Source organism: Mytilus californianus, unplaced genomic scaffold (genome assembly GCF_021869535.1).
Source record: "Mytilus californianus isolate M0D057914Y unplaced genomic scaffold, xbMytCali1.0.p SCAF_5, whole genome shotgun sequence".
NCBI classification, from domain to species: Eukaryota; Metazoa; Mollusca; class Bivalvia; order Mytilida; family Mytilidae; genus Mytilus; species Mytilus californianus.
Window position 1 is genome coordinate 112,177,054 of NW_026262701.1, and position 18,297 is coordinate 112,195,350.

An 18,297-nucleotide genomic window follows, 5' to 3' on the forward strand; every position below is an offset into this window, starting at 1 on the left:
GAGACAGCCAAGTGTTTATTTTTAGTCACAAAGGCAAAGGTTGTGGTCATTGTCACTATGAAAAGATAGATTTGTGAAAATTTTCGTTTCTGTAAATACCTTAAATGAATAATCTTATCTCTTTCTTGATAGAAGGAAATCTGCACTGATATTTTGGTCTCAAGGTCAAAAGTCTAGAACACAACAGACTAAAATTAAGTGAACAATGTCCACTGCAGAGAAGAAAATATTGAATTTATGGTCACCAGGTGAAAGGTCATGGTCACAATGGCTATAAACAATAATAGATATACTAAGCCAACATTTTAATACTTATATTATTTGTGGGGTAAAGATAACACAAAGTGCTTTCGACATGTAATCCCTTTAGTCACTGTCTTGTTAGCTATATTCGAGCCATCTCCTCTACCTGTGTTTTTTTGGCACACACAACATAATGCAATAAGGTGAACATGTAAGGCAATTTATAGTTAGCATTGTACACCATGTTTTTGTACACTAAGATATTCAATTTAAAAAAAATGCTATGTATGTGTATTACAATACTTATGATACTTAAAAAAAACAGTATCTACACAAGTTACATGATGTAGTGCATGACATATGAATGATCACCTTCAAGTTCTGGACAAAGGAAAAATATTGTCTAAATATTTTATTTTAAGTTCTCGTTTCAAAATGTGTAAGCAATGTTCACCAATAGAATGCTCACAAGGACTTTGATTTGAATCAGACCAGATTCTAAGTGTTACAAATATTGACAAATTTAATTTGTTGGGCCTGTTTGTTGTGATGTCTTATATTGGCATTTTGACCTTGTCCTCACTATTGCTCTTTCCAAATTGCAGTCATCATGGTCATAGCCATGATGAAGGCAAGACATTTGTATATGTTTACTAGAATTATTATCAGGCACCGTGTAAATGATGGACTGTTGTCAAACTTTTGCTTGCTTATCTTTAGAAACCCATTGCCAATAACAGCTTACTATATATTTAATTTTCAATGTTCTCCCTACAAATTTCATATAGCATCTAGGTAAACAGAAAATTATGAAATACCATCTTGTTTCTAGAAATTTAAGCATCACTTCCCTTACACTATCTATCATGTCTATAAGGATATCATTTCAGATAGCATCACATTCAAGCAATATAACATCACATTACCATGATGCTAAAAGGCTCTGGGGAGAACACTGATTTTATGTGATAGTTACATTGTACTTTTATTTGATATTTGATAATACATTTTTTTCAGACACAACTAAATGACAGTCACACACAGATGATAGTGCACTGGGCAGGCCTAGGAAGTGATGTCATAATTGCACTGTCACGTGATCCTCGAAGCAATACACATAGTAGCAGTAACTTATTTGTATCAGATGATTATGGGAAAAGCTTTAGAAATGTGACGGGACATTTAGTAATACCAACTGGAGAGAGAGTTATCATAGATCATTATTTCAACAGTAAAACCTTGAATTCACATGTAAGTTTTGTACCAGAAGAAAATCCCTAAAGTATATCTCCACTTTAATTTTGTTAAAGAGTTACAAGAGACATATGATAGAAGAAGTGGCAGCTAGATGAAATATCAGATAACAGGCTGTCCTTGAGATTTCAATAAATATATATAAAAAATATAAATTAAAATCTTAATATACCGGTATATATCTCAAAAATGGCAAAAAATGTGTGAAAATATTCTCAAATACACATGATACCCCATCATGAAATCATTCAGATAATTTTTATTGCATATGACTTTACTAACATAATGAAGAAAAAAAAAACCAAAATCGAAGGGATTAGGTTAGTTGTAAAAGAAGTTTAAAAATAGTAAGAGAACCCTGCGTTATTTCAATATAGATATACACTGTGTTACCATTTAATGGAGTTGTCTATCTTTGGTATTACATATATCCCTGTTTTAACATATTAGTATCTTTTGAGCTAAAAGCATCAGTTCTAAAATGTTGTTCTAACCGGTATGCTTTTGTTTTTAAAAAGCTTGGTGATCTTTCACTTCTCTGCTGGTCTGTTATATTAACATAATGAATGAACTTACCAGACAAAATAAATTACTGGACTTAAGGGACATATAGTGCATTGTGTACATGTATGACAATGAAGAAGTGACAAGTAAATTCTGAAAAATTATTTAGAAAAAGAATAGACTTAGAGGGAATAAGCATTAACTGATGTGCAAATGTACAAGGACAGTTTTGAAGCCTTTATTTTGCTGTTCTTTATTCATGTTTGTCATTATAATTAATTCCATTTTCATTTATGAACACTGGTAAGAAAACAAGATGAAATTTATTTGGTACAGAAAAAGTGATGTGAATTGATTTAGCCATACATAAATTATTTTTTTTAATTTAAGTTGGTGACATTTTTATGTTAACAGATGTGGAATATATTAAGACATTTCTTATTAGCTAATTGACAAGAATTATTAGCCAATTGACAAGAATTCTTGCCGTTATCAATCCTAATATTTTGATGGGATAATTTCATGTTCAGATGGATAATGAAAACAGGATGTAATTTTCTGTATCATAAATAAATTAATGGAATGGAAAATCAATAACTATAAGGTTAATGCTGCATGTATAGGTGCAGTTAGTCAAAACAAACCATTTATAGAATTGGTTATCTTTACCACAGGCATTGCAGAAGATTCTATTTTTTTTACACAGTTACTTGTGTTGCTGTATTAAATCTCCTTGTCAATGGTATTGGTAATACAACGTACAATGGCTTATATTACAAGTTTTAGAAGGGATAAATTCTGTATCAGTAGATTTAAATACTTCAAGCTAGCTTTCAGTAACTGCAATCTTTCTTTGATGTAGTACTATTTAGTATTCTAATGCAGTCTTTATGTAACATTTTTTTTTCGTCAGCTAAAATTTACTGTCAAATCCACAATTGACATGTCTTGAGCCAAATTGAATTGCTGGAATCCGCAAATGTTTGATTAATCAAATAAATATATAATTGAAAATATAACAAGCACCTTTCTCAAAAACACTGTTTTAATGAAATATTATCCAATTTGAATTGTATAAGTAAGGGATTCACCTTCAGATTGAAAATTTTCACTTGGTTGATGTTATGTCCAAAATTTGTATTATATTATATTTGTGAATTGTTATTTCATTAAATATCTGAAATGCATGGATAGTAATTGTTTTTTTTTTTTTTTCAGTACATATTTACAGATATTATCAACAATTATACCTTCACAACAAAAGACTATGGGAAAACCTTCAGAACATTATCTGTTCCCTTCAGACCTAAAACAATACAGATACATCCCTCTAATCCTAATGTTGTCTTGGGGATGGATGAAGAAGAACCAAGGAAAAGGGTAGGTAACTCCTTGTTGGGTTCCCTTCAGACCTAAAACGTTGTATTGGGGTTGGATGAAGAAGAACCAAGGAAAAGGGTAGGTAACTCCTTATTGGGTTCCCTTCAGACCTAAAACAATACAGATACATCCCTCTAATCCTAATGTTGTCCTAGGGATTGATGAAGAAGAACCAAGGAAAAGGGTAGGTAACCCCTTATTGGGTTCCCGTCAGACCTAAAAACAATACAGATACATACCTCTAATCCTAATGTTGTCTTGGGGATCGATGAAGAAGAACCAAGGAAAAGGGTAGGTAACCCCTTATTGGGTTCCCTACAGACCTAAAACAATACAGATACATCCCTCTAATCCTAATGTTGTCTTGGGGATCGATGAAGAAGAACCAAGGAAAAGGGTAGGTAACTCCTTATTGGGTTCCCTACAGACCTAAACAATACAGATACATCCCTCTAATCCTAATGTTGTCATCGGGTTGGATGAAGAAGAATCAAGGAAAAGGGTAGGTGACTCCTTATTTGGTTCCCTTCAGACCTAAAAACAATACAGATACATCCCTCCTATCCTAATGTTGTCTTTGGTATGGACGAAGAAGAACTTGGGAAAAGGGTAGGTAACTCCTTATTGATTGTCAGTTACTGCAGATACAAATATTTTTGTGGGTAGCAATTTTCATCGAGTCAGGAAATTGTTTTTTTCTTATACTTAGTTTTGTGGTTTTCAAAAATTCTGCCTACAATACCTATCATGCCTATAGGAAATTTGTATTTCTTTGAAAAAGAGAGGCTGAACATACGATAGGAATATTCAATCTCATAAGTGGAAGACAAACTGACAGCACCATGCCAAAAGACAGTCTACTTAACCCAATATAGAAAACTAAAGTTTTTAGCAACATTAACCCCACCAAAAACCTGATACGATTATTTATTCAAAAACTTAGTTAAATTAATAGGATTTGTGAGAAAGACCATTTAAAAAGTTTCAGAGATGATATGGACTCATCCGTCATTTGAACTAAGGGTTTCATGTTATATATTATTATGAGAATACTTTGAGTATATCAACAGACAGCAACCCAACAACAACACAAAATTCATCTAGAAGTAGATTATTGATAGGGAACAAACTAGAATTAATGCAATGTATTGGAATAGTTGTTAATGCTAGGAGTATATATAGGTTTTAACAATCAAACAAGAGTAAGTGCAATGTATTGGGTTAGCAAAAGTATATATGTATGTTTATTTTTTCTTTAAAGCCAGAAGAAGCACAGGCAACACTTAACCACTAATTGTAGTTCTGAAGATCACCACAGAAATCATCACAAGTGTCTGTCTCGATATTTTAAACAACTATTATTCTTATTTATGCATTTACAACTGAATTTGATAGCCAAGTATTTATATAAATAAGATGTGGTATGACTGCCAATGAGACAACTCTCCACCAGAGACCAAAATGACATATAAATTACAACTTTTAGCTAGTTTTTATGATTATCAATATTTTTCAGCTGTACGTGTCAACAGATTTTGGTTATAACTGGAGGATGATGCAGGAAGGAGTCAAGGCTTTCCATTGGTAATTTTCCCAAAATAATATGCTGCAAAGTTTTTGCCATCTAGTGTAAATTTCATACAAAAGACAATCTGCTTTAAAAAAAACGTGTGTTTTATCAACAATTGTTATTCTTCAAAAAACATATAATTATACATGTGTATTGAGCATGCCAAGACTAGGTTTTAAAACTTTGTTACATACCTGTCAACTGACCCATATCCTGCGGGTGTGACCTGAGATTTTCACAACTCTGAGGGGTCACCCAGGATACCCGCCGGGTCGTCAAATAATCCGGGATTTCCGAAAATGACTGCAATAGTGTGATTGGTCAGAGCTCAGACGTAAATAAGTCTAAATTTGCATGTTTCATGTGTTTTCTCCCTTTATTTAAACAATATAAGTCTCCAACAAGTCAATTAATGACCGTCAAATCGAAAAGTTACCAAAATTGGTTAACTTCAAGACCCATTAACAAATATAAAAATCTACATGAAATTGACACAACATTGTTAGGCAATGCTTTGTCTTCTGAAGAAAATTATGAGTTTGGTTATAAAAAAAAACGGATACGATGTACACTTTCTGATGCAACCATTTATAACCACTAAAACCGGAAAAAAAATTAGATGTAAAGAAAACTGTTCAATCAGATCATCACTTGTAGATAGCTCATGTCCTTGTAAATTCCCAGAAAAGATTTTATTCTCATAGGTGATGTACCATAAAGTCAAATAATGTGTTTTTGTACTGTTTTATGAAGCATAGATAGACTTTAACAAGTCTGTTGTTTTCTGACTTGGACAAGTCCAAAATTGTTAACACATTTTTATCAAAATACATGATTTGACTTCTATAAGTCAGAAACAAAAACAGACTTGTTTATGTCTTAGCTCTGATTGTGATTGTTTGATAATGTCCAAATACTCATATTTGTGTCAACATTGACTTTTGCCCTAACCTGACTTTATTGTGAAGCTATTACAATCCATTAAGGGCATCTGTACACAAAAGTAGGTCACAGAATTGAACATTGGATATGGATTAAAATGAGGCTGTGTTAAACCATTTAGATATGATATATCTGACATGTACTGTAAGACTGATCTCTTTGGTTATTGTTAAAAGTAGATTATTTGTATGGTAATATTATTATTTTTTTTTAATTAGATACATGACATTATCTATATTTTAGGGGTAATAAAGATTATGACAAATCAAATGATATCTTTGTTGAGAGAGTACAGATTGATGGAGGAAGCTCGATAGTCAAAAGTTCTGATTTCTTTGTCCGAGATGCTCAGCCTCTAATGATGGATGTTGAAGATTTCCAGATGATAGGACAGTACATGTTTGCTGTAAAGAAAGTTGTAAGTTTTAATAGTTGATGGCTTATTAGAACTTAATTTAATTGAATAAAAACTGCAATTATAAACATTGTCTGTTTTAAGCCATTATCAGTGTTAACATTGTCTGTTTTCAGCCATTATCAGTGTTAACATTGTCTGTTTTCAGCCATTATCAGTGTTAACATTGTCTGTTTTAAGCCATTATCAGTGTTAACATTGTGAGTTTTCAGTCATTATCAGTGTTAACATTGTCTGATTTCAGCCATTCAATGTAAACATTGCCAGTTTTTAGCCATTCAATGCTGACATTGTCAGTTTTTAACCATTCAGTGTTAACATTATCAGTTTTTTTGGAGCAGTCATTATTGTTAATCTTGCCTGTTTTTTAGTAGTTATCGTTATCAAAATTAATATTTTTTAGCAGTTATCGGTGTTAATTTTGTCTGTTTCTATTTTTCAGAGATTATTAGGAGGTACCGGTACTACCTTACAGTTGTGGGTATCCTACAAAAGAGGAAAATTTGTGAATGCACAGTTTGGAAACAGATATACAAGGCTGGTCAGTACATATTGTTGTTATTCTTAATGTCAGCTGTGCATTTTGTACTATTGTTTATTTTTTTAGATATAACCGTAATATTCTATTTCATAATTTTCTTTTTATCTGTAAAGCTTGAATTTATAAACTTATAAGCATGTTCCTCAATGAAATAAACTTCCACATGAACATTGAGAAGATATCAGAATAAATTTCTACATGAAAGTTTAGATGATATCAGAATAAATTTCTACATGAACATTTAGATGATATCAGAATAAATGCTTGCATGCAAGTTTGAAATAGTCTATATTGTCATTTAAAGAAGCCAATCATGATTAATTAAAAGCACAATTGAAACATAAATGTCAACCAGATTGAAAATATTTTTTATAATTGTAGATTAAATAAATGATAACTAAACATCAAGTGAATCAGTACCAGAAGAAAGATTGACGATATGTAACATGTCTTATATTTGTAGGATTATTTTGTTGCTGATGCCACTGAGGACCAAGTGTTTCTGTGTGTTCAACACAACAAGACCAGTACAAATCTGTATATCTCTGATGTTACAGGCTCTGAATATTCATTGTCTTTGGAAAATATCATTTACTATAACCCTAAAGGAGCAAACAAGGATTCTTGGCTCAGGTTTGTATGCCTAAAGGGGTTCAAAAATTGCAAAAATAAGAAACATCTTTTTGTGCAAAGGAAACTGGTATATTGGTATAATATGCTAGAACAAATTGGTTGATTTTTTTTATGAAAGTGGGGGATTGGGTGTGAAATTGCAGTAAATATTTACTTTTTATTAAAAAAACACCAATTTTGAGAAACAATTTCTATGCAAGGACTTCAACGAAATTTGAATTATAGGTTTAATACCTATTCCAATTTGATTCCTGTTAAAAAAAGATGTGTGAGAAATTGGTAAACGATATGTAATAAAAACCTAGTTTTTGTAAAATCAAATCACAAATTTTGAGCAACATCTTTCTTTGGTAGGACTGCAACCAAAATTGTAATATAGGTATAATATACTATTCCAAATTGATTTTTCCATTTGCCACAAGTATTAAAATTCAGGCAAAAATACATATAAAAATCATAGCGTTTATATTTTAAAGAAACTTGATATTCATGCAGATCCTATAATGATTTATTTTCTTGTGTCAATATTTCAAAATGTGCTAATTATATAAAAGGATACTTCCTGGCATGTTAGTTTTCTAGTTTCTATATGATTACAATGATTTAAATTGTAATTTATTTTCATACTACATATTAAAGGCCATTTTGACAACACTCTTGAACTTTATTTTGTAGATATTTTGCTAAAGACCCTTTTGTTGACTTGACTAAGATATCTGCCCTGAGAGGAGTTTACATTGCTAACATTCAGACAAATACCTCTGTTCTAACTATAGAGGGTCAAAAGTCATTGATTACCTTTGATAAAGGTGGAACTTGGGTACCTCTAACAGCACCATTAGTAGATGCTCAAGGTCATCCTACTAATTGTTCAAAGGTAAATATATATACAAGACATTATATTGATAACATACATAGAGGTCAGTCTTACAAAAAATATGCTTTCACTCAGTTGATTGAAATTTTATCCAAGTAAAAACCATTTCTCTTTTTTCTTTTCATTTCCTAAGAAGAAAAAGTTATTCTGACAATTTTTGTTTCGGTTTATAAAGAGATATAAGATGACATCAATATTTAGTAATTTTAGAAATTTAAGTAGATTTAAAATGAGAAAAAACATGTTTCATTCAAATACAATTTAGATATGTATGTTTTAGCATCATAAACATGATAAAAACAAAAAGATGTACAAGGTAATGATAGGCTGTCTTTACAATCAGCATTATTAGTTTGTCTTGTCTCTAGTGTGTCTGTCTGTCCATGCAGTTCTTTGTATGTGTTCATAATCCCATAGCATGTTTTATTAGATGATTATTGACATGTTAAGATCTACTGTAACAATATTATTTTAATGTATGAATGGACCTTGTACTAAATATACTAAACGCAAGGCATATATATTACTGTTTCAACTTTATATGTGAAATCTCATCATTTATAGTTCTGAATCATCATATAAAAACAAATCATTTCAATGTTAGACCCTAATACTGACTCATTAGTTCTGGTAATACTAGATATTTGATGAAATAGTGCAGAATTCAGATAAATAGCCCCTAATGCAACGTAAAATTGAAAAAAAACCAAAAAAGATGAAATATCAACATGAAATCAACAACATTTTAGTTATGTTTACTTTTTAATGTCTCAGAAACCAGAATTTTGAACCAAAAATTGTAAATCTCTATTCTTATAACTAACCAACCAGGAATCACGTTGTGTTGCAAACTCACATGAACCTGTAATCCATTTCAAGTAAAAATTTCAATATGAAAAGTTTCATGTTAATAAATTGCATAAGAATTTAAACACTTTGCTGTTTATGAATCAATTCAATTGAACAGCATTTGATTTTAAATTAGAAATTAGTCTTTCAATGAAATTATTTCATATATATAGTTTGTATGCCCTGTCTACAAAAGTAGGGGTGAAGTACTCTAACAATGTGTCTGTTTTTCAAATATTGTTATTTTTATAGAGTCTCACATTTGAACTGAAATTGAATTTACAAAAATTAGATTTAATAATTGTCCTTATGCAATAAATGTTACCATGGCTACAGTATGGTATAAATGTTGGTTGTGTTTAATAAGCATGATATTTAATATTTTGCCTTATTATTATGTGGTTAATAGTACAATCAGTGCATGTAGAAAATGCTGTTGCATGAGTATTATTATTGTAAAACTATTTGATTGTCAAAACAGCAAAAGTGACAATAGATAGGACTCAAGTTATACAATTCTGAGATTTGCATAAATTGTATAAAGGTTGATTTGAGTCTATAAACTATTGCCATGGAAAAACTTGAGCAACATCAAGACAATGAAATTTGTGTCTGTTTTTTTAAATTTTTCATTCAACATCATAAAGAAGCACAAAATTTCCTGCTAATTTGTATCTGATTACACCAAAATAGCCGAAAAGTATGATGACAAAAAACATGCAAAATTCACTTGGATAAAAACTTTAGGAGCTGATCAGTTAGCACCTGCCTCATATTATACTTAAGTGTTAATTCTTCAATAAGAAACCATCTTTACACGAGGAATTAGAAATGGAAAGGTAACACTGATAAGAAAATTATGTTTTTCAATGTAAAAAAAAATAGAATTTGAGTATTTCAACTAACTGTATATATGTCTCTGCTGTATTCAAGAGTTAACTGTATTGCATTTGAAGCTTTGCAGACGTCAATCGGCAGTTTTACTGTCGCAAATTGAGTTTACCTGGTGATGCGTAGCAGAGACAGGTAAACGAACATTTGCAACAGTAAAACTACCAATGGAAGTCTGCAAAGTTTCAAATACAATCTCTAATTGATGCTAAAAAGAAGATTTCAAGGTGCAAAATGTGAATTTGTTTGCTTATTATTGGAGAAATTACATGTCAATACATTCCAGAATTCAAAATGTCGGCTTCCCGTAGTTACAGACAGGTAGATAGAGAATTGTACGCTAATTGTCATCAAAACATAACCATTTATACAAAATGATTGCATTAGAATTCTTAGTAACATCTTGAGAATATTACAAATTTACTCTATATATATATACTCCGATCATATGTTTTCGTACGTCATATGAATTCTTACTATACATGCTTTTTCAATGGAAATTGTGACGTCACAATGCATTCTTAATAGCACGAAAACCCATACGACGAGGATATGTTTGTCTGGAAGTTTTTACTGTTGATCTAAAAATAAATTTGCTCCAAAAGTGTCTCAAATGAAAAAAAAAAAGACTACAAAAGTATAATTCTGTGTACTGTAAATTCCTTTATTTTCTTTGGTCCCAATTTTTCGTGTATTAAGGAAAAATATATTTTTCGTGGATATTTGATTTCATGATTTACAAAAGTCTGCATACAAGCCTATAGAGAATGTGTACTTCGTTCAACATTTAAATTCATGGTTTGTCTGTAACTACGAAATCCAAGAAAATTGGTATCCCATGAATAATAATCAATCCTCTGTAGCTATAATATTCTTAAAAAGAAGGAAATGCATTTACTGGTATGTTTTGGTTTAAAAAAGTAAAATATGTATTAAGCAACTTTAAATCCAGAGTTTCTTTGCCTGAATTATTGATTTTTTGCCTTTTAGTTTCAGAGCTGTTCACTCCACTTGACTCAAGAATTTAGTCGACTATACCCTGGAAGTCGTGCCTCAAACATCATGTCCAAGACATCTGCTCCAGGCCTTGTTGTTGGTATGGGGGTTACTGGAACTAACCTGAAACATGATCCTGATATGTTTTTATCTTCCAATGCTGGATACACTTGGCGACAGGTCAGTTTCACACTAGAGTTTTACCACCTATACAGTCAAACCTGCTACAAAGGTCACCTCTATTAAACACCACCTATACAGTCAAACCTGCTACAAAGGTCACTTCTATTAAACACCACCTATACAGTCAAACCTGCTACAAAGGCCACCTCTATTATACACCACCTATACAGTCAAACCTTTAAACACCACCTATACAGTCAAACCTGCTATAAAGGTCACCTCTATTAAACACCACCTATAGAGTCAAGCAGCTATAAAGGTCACCTCTATTAAACACCACCTATACAGTCAAACCTGCTACAAAGGTCACCTCTATTAAACACCACCTATACAGTCAAACCTGCTACAAAGGTCACTTCTATTAAACACCACCTATACAGTCAAACCTGCTACAAAGGCCACCTCTATTATACACCACCTATACAGTCAAACCTTTAAACACCACCTATACAGTCAAACCTGCTATAAAGGTCACCTCTATTAAACACCACCTATACAGTAACCTGCTACAAAGGTTGTCTCTATTAAACACCACCTATACAGTCAAACCTGCTATAATAGTCACTTCTATTAAACACCACCTATAAAGTCAAGCAGCTATAAAGGTCACCTCTATTAAACACCACCTATACAGTCAAACCTGCTACAAAGGTCACCTCTATTAAACACCACCTATACAGTCAAACCTGCTACAAAGGTCACCTCTATTAAACACCACCTATACAGTCAAACCTGCTACAAAAGTCACCTCTATTAAACACCACCTATACAGTCAAACCTGCTACAAAAGTCACCTCTATTAAACACCACCTATACAGTCAAACCTGCTACAAAGGTCACCTCTATTAAGCAAAAAACCTATCTAGTCAGGTCATTCTCTTCTTGTCACGCTGTAGTATAACCTACACATTTTGAATTTCAATTTTGAATGTCACATATGCAGGTTTGACTGTACTTGATCAATATGTAGTTCATATCATGCTATTCCAAAAGTTAAAAGTGAATGTCATCAGGCTTCAGCTTTATTGAAATAATAATCTTTTGTAGGATTAAATAGTGAAAATTCATAGATAAAGACAATTTTGTAATAGAAAAAGACAATTTTTGTAATAAAAAAAAAAAGATTTTGAGGAGATAACTTAAATGGAATAATGTTTAGGTAATAAAAAAATAGGGCTCAGTGCTTCTTTTTTCTTGCTAAAAAGAATACTTCCAAAGGACATAGTATTATAGATGTTTTCATACAAAAAAAAGTCCCATTTTTATGCTAAATTCTTGATTATTTCTGTAAAAATCTATACTATCAGGTTTGTTATCCAACATGTATGCCAAAATTTCACACCCTTTCCCCCTTCCTCAAGTAACACATTATGTTAATGTTTATATAATATTTCAGGTTTTAGAAGGTAACCAGTATTATGCTATGGGAGATCATGGTGGACTTATCATCTCGGTGCCACAGTTCAGAACCACAGACGAGTTGTTGTAAGTTTTACATAGCAGCAAGGCTAAAAGCATGTTACTACTCAATGGCAATATATATATAGTTTAAACATCTTTTTTTGTTACGGGGAATGTTTAGGTTTATGTTCATCACTGGATACACTGGTAAAATAATTTTATTTTGACCTTTTGTAAGGTCTATAATACAAAGTTTAACCAGGTTCAGATAGCACTTAAATCAAATATATTTGGTATTATAGATTACAAAATACATCCACATGAAACAAAACAATATTATGCTCCAGATAAATGTCAGTAAACATGCTACCTCTACAGTTAAGTATTTTCTGTATATTATTTGTTTTAAAATTAAAGTTACTCTTGGAATGAAGGAGAAACCTGGGTAACCTATAAGTTCCATGAAGAGAAGATTCGTGTATATGGTATCCTTACAGAACCTGGGGAGATGACATCTGTCTTTACATTGTTTGGTTCACATCTAGAGAGACATCGCTGGCTGATCATACAGATAGACTTACGTACAATATTCCGTATGTATGATTTCTTTTCTACCAAATATTCCTTCTTACTTCTGTAATTTATGATAAAAAGCAGTTCTCTTTCAGTTCCATAAAGTCTGATTAACATTTTTTTGTTAGAGAAATAAAATATTTTTAGACCTCAGTTGTCTTTTGGGGTTTAAGTGTCTTTGGGTTGCTGTCTCATGGATGTATACCCCTCATCTCCTTTAAATCACATTTGTAAAAGACTTTTTTTTTATAGAAAAGTGATTCCTGTCTAATGGAACTGTTACAGGCTTAAAATGTTTATTTAAGATTCACGCAAGTGTTTGGTTTGCACAGGTAAATTTGTTTTTATAAAAAGAGTTCATTGAAGACAGGTTTCCAGTTTACTACAGGTTTGATGTAGAAAGGTTTCCATTTCACACAGTTTTGATTTAGGACAGGTTTGATTTAGTACATGTTTTCATTTTAAACAGGATTGATGGAGACAGGTTTTCATTTTACACAAGTTTGATGTAGACAGGTTTCCATTATACACAATATCGATTTAGGACAGATTTCATTGTATAACATTGGTCATTAACAAAGCCTCGAGTAGATATATTCAACTTACTTTTAAAATAAAATTACCATGAACAAATATGTGAAGGTAGTTCAGAAGTCTTCATGGTTTAATTTGATTTTTATATGTATTTTTTTTTCTATTTTATTTTACATTGCAAAATGAATATGCCAAGAACCAGTTTTAAAATTTTGCAGCCTTTCAATGCAAGGAAGATGATTACAAGATGTGGTCTTTCCCCGATCAGAAGCCATATTTTGGTTGCATTCTGGGTAAAAAGACAGTTTATGAAAGACGTATTGCACATGCTGATTGTTATAATGGACGAGATTATGACAGAGAAGTCATAGAAAAGAATTGTTCTTGTTCTAGGGAAGATTATGAATGGTAAGATATTTTATTTCGCAAATACTTATAAATAGTTATTTTCTCTGATATATGCCGTTGGTTTTCTTTTCACATTTATATATAGATGTCGTCATATAAAAATCTAGTTTATTGTGTTATAAACAAATTTAGGATGAGAATAAATTAAATTGTAAATCAATTGACAGGTCCTGGAAAATAGACAGATGTATTGAACGGATGTGAATACTGTTGCTTAAAGTTTGAATGAAGTTTGGGAAAATAGGTTTTGCCTTAACACAGGAGATTTGTTGATATTGAGAACACAAATTATATTGAAGAATATGTACAAATTTTACACATGTATAAATTATGTTCCAGAACATGTGCACATTTACACATGTATTAATTATGTTGGAGAGCATGTACACAATTTACACATGTATAAATTATGATGGAGAACATGAACAAATTTTGCAATTACTTTGAAATTAGCTACCTAAAAATGACTGTAATAATATGTTTAAAAAATCATGATATATTTTAGTTTTGGTTCAAATTTTCTAAAAAAAAAAGACAATGCATTAGCTTTGATATTTTATTAATTTTCAGTGATGTTGGTTTTGCATTAACTGAAAGTTCCTGGGGTATAACTGAAACCTGTGAAGAAGATCGTAACAGTACTATAGATCTACACCATCCCCCTGTTCCCTGTCCAGAAGGCACATTTTATCCTTACAGTAGAGGGTATGTTTATAAATAGCAAAAGTAAATATCTATCAGTCTATGCAATTACATGTATTTATAAGTTATTCAAACACAAGAAATACTGACCTCTGAAGTTAAAAAAACTATCTTTGGGGGGAAATTTTAGTGGTCAGAAATTGCTTACTTAGCCTTTAATGAAAACTCTTGGTAAAAATACAGATAAACAAATTTATTTCATTGAAAACAGCACTGACAGTTTTTTTTATGACCTCACTTTTCACCAATTTGAAGGTTTCATGCCAAATATGTCATTTGTTTTAAATAAAAATATACCAGCTGCATCACACATTAAAGCTGCATCACACATTAAAGCAGCTGCATCACACATTAAAGCTGCATCACACATTAAAGCAGCTGCATCACACATTAAAGCTGCATCACACATTAAAGCTGCATCACACATTAAAGCTGCATCACACATTAAAGCTGCATCACACATTAAAGCTGCATCACACATTAAAGCAGATGTGTCAAATTAGCCTGCTTGGTTGTATGTTTTGTATGTTAATGTAAATGTGATGTTAAGTATCAACCTGAAAGGCCACTACAGCTTTCCGATCAATTATACCTCTTTGTCATCGTTTCTATGAAAACCTTTACTTACTTCAGATCAGATATTACCTGAATCCTTATATTAGCATTCTTTTTCAAGCCAAAATGTGTCGCTCCTGCTGAATATTGCAATATATACTACATGTATAATAAAAACAAAATGGTAAAATCAACAAAAGTTGTGATTGAATTTTGTGGAAATTTTCTGTTGAAGGCTAGTTCCTGCCAACATTTGGAAAAAATATGTCATTGTAGTCCCCGTTAAAAGTTATAGTTGCTGACTCAAACAACCACTGAGAAAAAATGCAACTAAAAAATCCATAGTTACTTAAAATGGAAGAGTTGAATAAGGTTATATGTAAAATTATCTGTAAAGTTCAAACTGCTTCCAAATTAAGAGAAATTATTCATTTATTTCTCAATTGGCAATTTATGGTTAACAACCTTTATACCTTCATACAAAGCTGCCACCAACAATTAAACTTTATAATATATAAATAAGAAGATGTGGTATGGTGGCCAATGAGAAAACTATCCACCAAAGTTGAAATAAAGTGGATGAATTAAATTATAGGCAACCGTACGGCCTTAAACATAGTGATCGATATAAGCATCAAAGAATGTAATTAAAACATTTCTTATAAGGATAGGCCAAATTGCAGGTCCAATACCTATAAAACAATTATTTTCCCATTCAAGAGGAGAGAACTCTGGAATTCAAAACAAAAAATTTGAAGAAGGAAATCAATAAAGTTTTAAAATAATTCTGAAATTACAGACTTTAGGGGAATAATGAAGTTGTGTAAATCTTCAACAACTCTTTATATTTTTGAAAATTTTTAGAAAAATACTGTAAAAAGAAATTTAAGTGTTTTAACTGTGTGAACTGCTATCTGATATAACCCCAATTGCTCATTTTGGAATTATATCATTCATTGAATCAATGCATGTGTAAATGTGGGAAGGGAAGCAATGCATGTATACACAATAAAATAACAGGCTTTCTTTAGAGACTACAGATATTGCCTCCAATACACATATACAATGTTTATCTTTCAATTTTTTTTTTCAATAATTATTGCTTTAGGCTTGTGTTTGAAATAAATTTTAAAGGTAAATTTTCTCTGATTTATAGTTCACTTCAACAAAGTTTATAGGGATTATTGGAGTACTTCTGTTGTCCAAGTCTGTGTTGGTGTACACATCTGTAAATTGTTTTCAGAAACGAATGAACATACAGTCATGAAATAATAATATGAACAACCATCTTTAAGAGAATTCGAATGACTATATAATATAAATAAAGTCACATTGCTCATATTTATTGCTTTATAATAGATTTATATAATATCTATATTTACAGATACCGTAAGATCTCTGGTGATACCTGTCATGGTGGACAAGAGTACAAATACTCCCCCTATATGCTGTCATGTCCTGTAGCAGGTAATTAACAAAGTCTCATTGTTTCTTACAAAAATTGTTGATAAATATTGAACAAAATCAAATGATGAGTTTTGATACAAAAATGAAAGTTGATTTCCATTTCAAAGTAATTTCTTATTCGTAGGTTTAGTTTGCAAGCATCAGTTTTAATCACTTATAATATTTCAGTGGCACCAGTGTCCAAATTTTATTCGATTAAGGTCATGAAGTTGTAATAATTTGTTAGTTTTAAGGGTTGAAAGTTCATATTTAATTTGAATATGAGAATTTCTATGTTCAACAGAATTTTAATCTACTACAAATCTACTCACAACAAAGACACAATTTATGAAAGGAGAAGGTATGATCAGGCCACTATTTTTGGCCCTTTGAATTAAAAATCAAAAAGTAACATAAATCTGCCAAATATCATTCTATGTTCATACGGTATTGAATGCAGATATTAATATTTATATTTTAGAATTTTGTCTTACTATTGCAGTAAAGCTTCAAACGGCTTGAAGTTCATGCAAAACAAAAAGACTTGCTTTGTGATTTTGTTATTAGTTTTAAGATATGAGCAAATGCTTTACCCAAAAAGAAGATGTATTTTATAAATATGTTAATATGTGAAAAATATCTTTTTGAGTAATGCCTCGACTTGTTTCTATTTTTTTTTCAAAAACTAAGTGTAAAATGGCCATTTGAGATCAAATGTGTAAATTTTGATATGTTTATGACATCATAGTGATATCACAAGTGACCTTTCTGTATCAAATGGTCCAATTTATAAAGCCCTATTTATTTATTTATACAACTGACACTTTTAATGTAGAATCACCTATTTAGGATTGTAAAAGTTTAGAATTACTTTTTTATTTAAAGAATTTAAATTGTATTTCAACATTATTTCTTTTTTCAGTATTGTAAATTTTAAATAAAAAAATTATATATGTAACTTCAGAATCAAAAGAATTCCTGTTGTATTCATCTAGACACTTTATAAGGAGGTACATTTTTGGACAAGAACGAGATGAGAATATTATGGATGTAAACAGGATTGGTTTAAGAGGAAGCATCTATGCTATAGCCTTTAATTATAGAGAAAATATTGTTTACTGGTCAGAGGGACAACCTAATAAAATAATGGTATGTTTAGTGTTATTAACTGGTCAGAGGGACGACCTAATAATATAATTGTAGATAGACAGAGTTTAGGTCAATGCTTTCTTTATGATGACTATAGATACTGTAACTGTAACGATATTGATTCTATATAGATTCCATATTGAAATTAAAAAGAATCTTCATGACGTTTACTATTCATATAGGTTAGTTTATGTTCCGTATTAAATTTGGCAATTCAGCCATGTAAAAAAAATGATATGCTGTACAATTTC

General features: G+C 31.0%; 1 protein-coding gene across 2 annotated transcripts in view; it reads left to right on the forward strand.

Moving 5' to 3' along the window:
* LOC127700662 (sortilin-related receptor-like) overlaps positions 1-18,297 on the forward strand; it is a 104,616-nt gene that overhangs the window by 7,862 nt on the left and 78,457 nt on the right. Inside the window, exons 2-16 of one of the 2 annotated variants that reach the window (XM_052204228.1) lie at positions 1,261-1,494; positions 3,220-3,381; positions 4,898-4,965; positions 6,137-6,311; positions 6,751-6,849; positions 7,313-7,482; positions 8,158-8,359; positions 8,640-8,675; positions 11,090-11,275; positions 12,675-12,763; positions 13,097-13,272; positions 14,005-14,194; positions 14,765-14,899; positions 16,836-16,918; positions 17,862-18,046. In XM_052204228.1, the coding sequence (XP_052060188.1) occupies positions 1,261-1,494; positions 3,220-3,381; positions 4,898-4,965; positions 6,137-6,311; positions 6,751-6,849; positions 7,313-7,482; positions 8,158-8,359; positions 8,640-8,675; positions 11,090-11,275; positions 12,675-12,763; positions 13,097-13,272; positions 14,005-14,194; positions 14,765-14,899; positions 16,836-16,918; positions 17,862-18,046 (2,190 nt within the window). The remainder of the gene's footprint in view (positions 1-1,260; positions 1,495-3,219; positions 3,382-4,897; positions 4,966-6,136; positions 6,312-6,750; positions 6,850-7,312; positions 7,483-8,157; positions 8,360-8,639; positions 8,676-11,089; positions 11,276-12,674; positions 12,764-13,096; positions 13,273-14,004; positions 14,195-14,764; positions 14,900-16,835; positions 16,919-17,861; positions 18,047-18,297) is intronic. The other variant, XM_052204229.1, reaches the window with a different exon arrangement.